This window comes from Microtus ochrogaster, unplaced genomic scaffold (assembly GCF_000317375.1).
Source record: "Microtus ochrogaster isolate Prairie Vole_2 unplaced genomic scaffold, MicOch1.0 UNK1, whole genome shotgun sequence".
Lineage (NCBI taxonomy): Eukaryota > Metazoa > Chordata > Mammalia > Rodentia > Cricetidae > Microtus > Microtus ochrogaster.
In genome coordinates, this window is record NW_004949099.1 from 27,300,882 (window position 1) to 27,302,469 (window position 1,588).

General features: G+C 49.7%; 1 protein-coding gene across 1 annotated transcript in view; it reads right to left on the reverse strand.

Annotated features, from left to right (window-relative positions):
• Tada3 (transcriptional adaptor 3) overlaps positions 1-1,588 on the reverse strand; it is a 7,655-nt gene that overhangs the window by 3,490 nt on the left and 2,577 nt on the right. The window contains exons 3-4 of the mRNA XM_013352880.2: positions 1,031-1,281; positions 814-919 (exon numbers count right to left, since the gene is read on the reverse strand). Coding sequence (XP_013208334.1) covers positions 814-919; positions 1,031-1,281 — 357 coding nt within the window. The remainder of the gene's footprint in view (positions 1-813; positions 920-1,030; positions 1,282-1,588) is intronic.

Below are 1,588 nucleotides of genomic sequence, written 5' to 3' on the forward strand. Positions count from 1 at the left end.
AGGGTTTCTCTGTAGCTTTGGAGCCTGTCCTGGAACTAGCTCATGTAGACCAGGCTAGCCTCGAACTCACAGAGATCTACCTGCCTATGCCTCCCAAGTGCTGGGATTAAAGGTGTGTGCCACCACCATTGGGCTTGTCCACTTTCTTTTATGGGGCATGTTTTATTTTCATGATAAAACAAAACTAACTTGCTGAGGATATATCTCTGCTGGTAGAGAGCTTGCCTGGAATGCATAGGGTCCTGGGTTCCGCCAGGACTGCAAAACTGGGCATGGTAGCACACACCTGCAATGCCAGCGCAGGGAGTCAGAGGAAGGAAGATCACAAGTTCAGGCTCACTATAGCTACACAAAGTTCAAGGCTAGCCTGGGCTATGTGAAATCCAGTTTCAACAAAACCAAAAACTTTTAAGCCAGGTGTAGTGATATATGTTTGTGGTTCTAGACATCCAGGGACCTCCTGAGAGAGGTGAATCCAAGTGTTTAAGGTCAGCCTGGGTACCATAGCAAGTTCTAGTGTCTTGGAAAAGAAACAGGAACTTAACTTTTATATATTAAGTAAAGAAAGAAAGGGTGGCTGAAGTCTAGCAGCAGGGAGTGTGTTCAGAGGCTCTTAGGATCAAGGCAAGCTGACAGGATGGACTTTACTGCCACATGCACCACTTGGGACAGCTGAGCCTCAGTGTCTGCAGGGGAAATGCAGCAGGCAGGAGGCTGGGAAGGAAGAAGTAGATGATGTAGGCTTTGCTGCCTAGGATTCAGAGGCACCTCTGAGCCCTCCTGTTCTCTGACTGTGAAGCCCAGGGTTTCTACCTTGTAATGTTCAGCTTCATCTTCAGGGGGCTTCAGGAGCTCCTCTAGTGTTCGGACCTCCTCACTGGTGATATCGGCACAGTAGGGCTCCACAGAGGCCCAGAACCTGCAGGGAGAAGCAGACCCTGAGTAGGCGCCTCTGGGCTCCTTTCTCTTTAGACTCCACCACCAAGTCCCTAGGCCCCCTCTAGCTCTTCTATGTCCTCAGGATCAGAACCTGTTGGGAGCATCATTCTTGGGGATCCGAGGCACGTCGATTGGGTCATCAGTGAATTCATATTCCTGGATCTTGGGTTGAACGTTTTTGGATTTGGGTCGTCCTGGGCCAGGACCTGGCCCGTGTCCTGCCTTCCCTTCCAGTTTCTGTTTCTTGGGCTTCCCATGTTTTGGAGGAGCACCAAGCTCATGGTCTCGACCCAGCTTCAGGAATCGTCGGTCACCTTTCTTATCCTGCCAGTCAGTAAGGATCTGAAACACACAAAGGTAGTCACTGAGAAGAGAAGAGACAGCACCTCTTTCCCACTGCGGATAACTTGAGATCTAGCATTTGAGCCTTCAAAGCCTAGGTCTTCCTGTGTGACTTCTCGCATAAGGTAACCATAGGTCTACACTGACTCCTCTGTCACCAAACTACCCAGACTGTTTGATAAAAAGGTTAAAAATAAGAAATTTAAGCTGGGCGGTGGCGCCACAGTCCTTTAATCCCAGTACTTGGGAGGCAGAGGCAGGCAGATCTCTGTGAGTTCGAGGCCAGCCTGGTCTACAACAGCTAGTT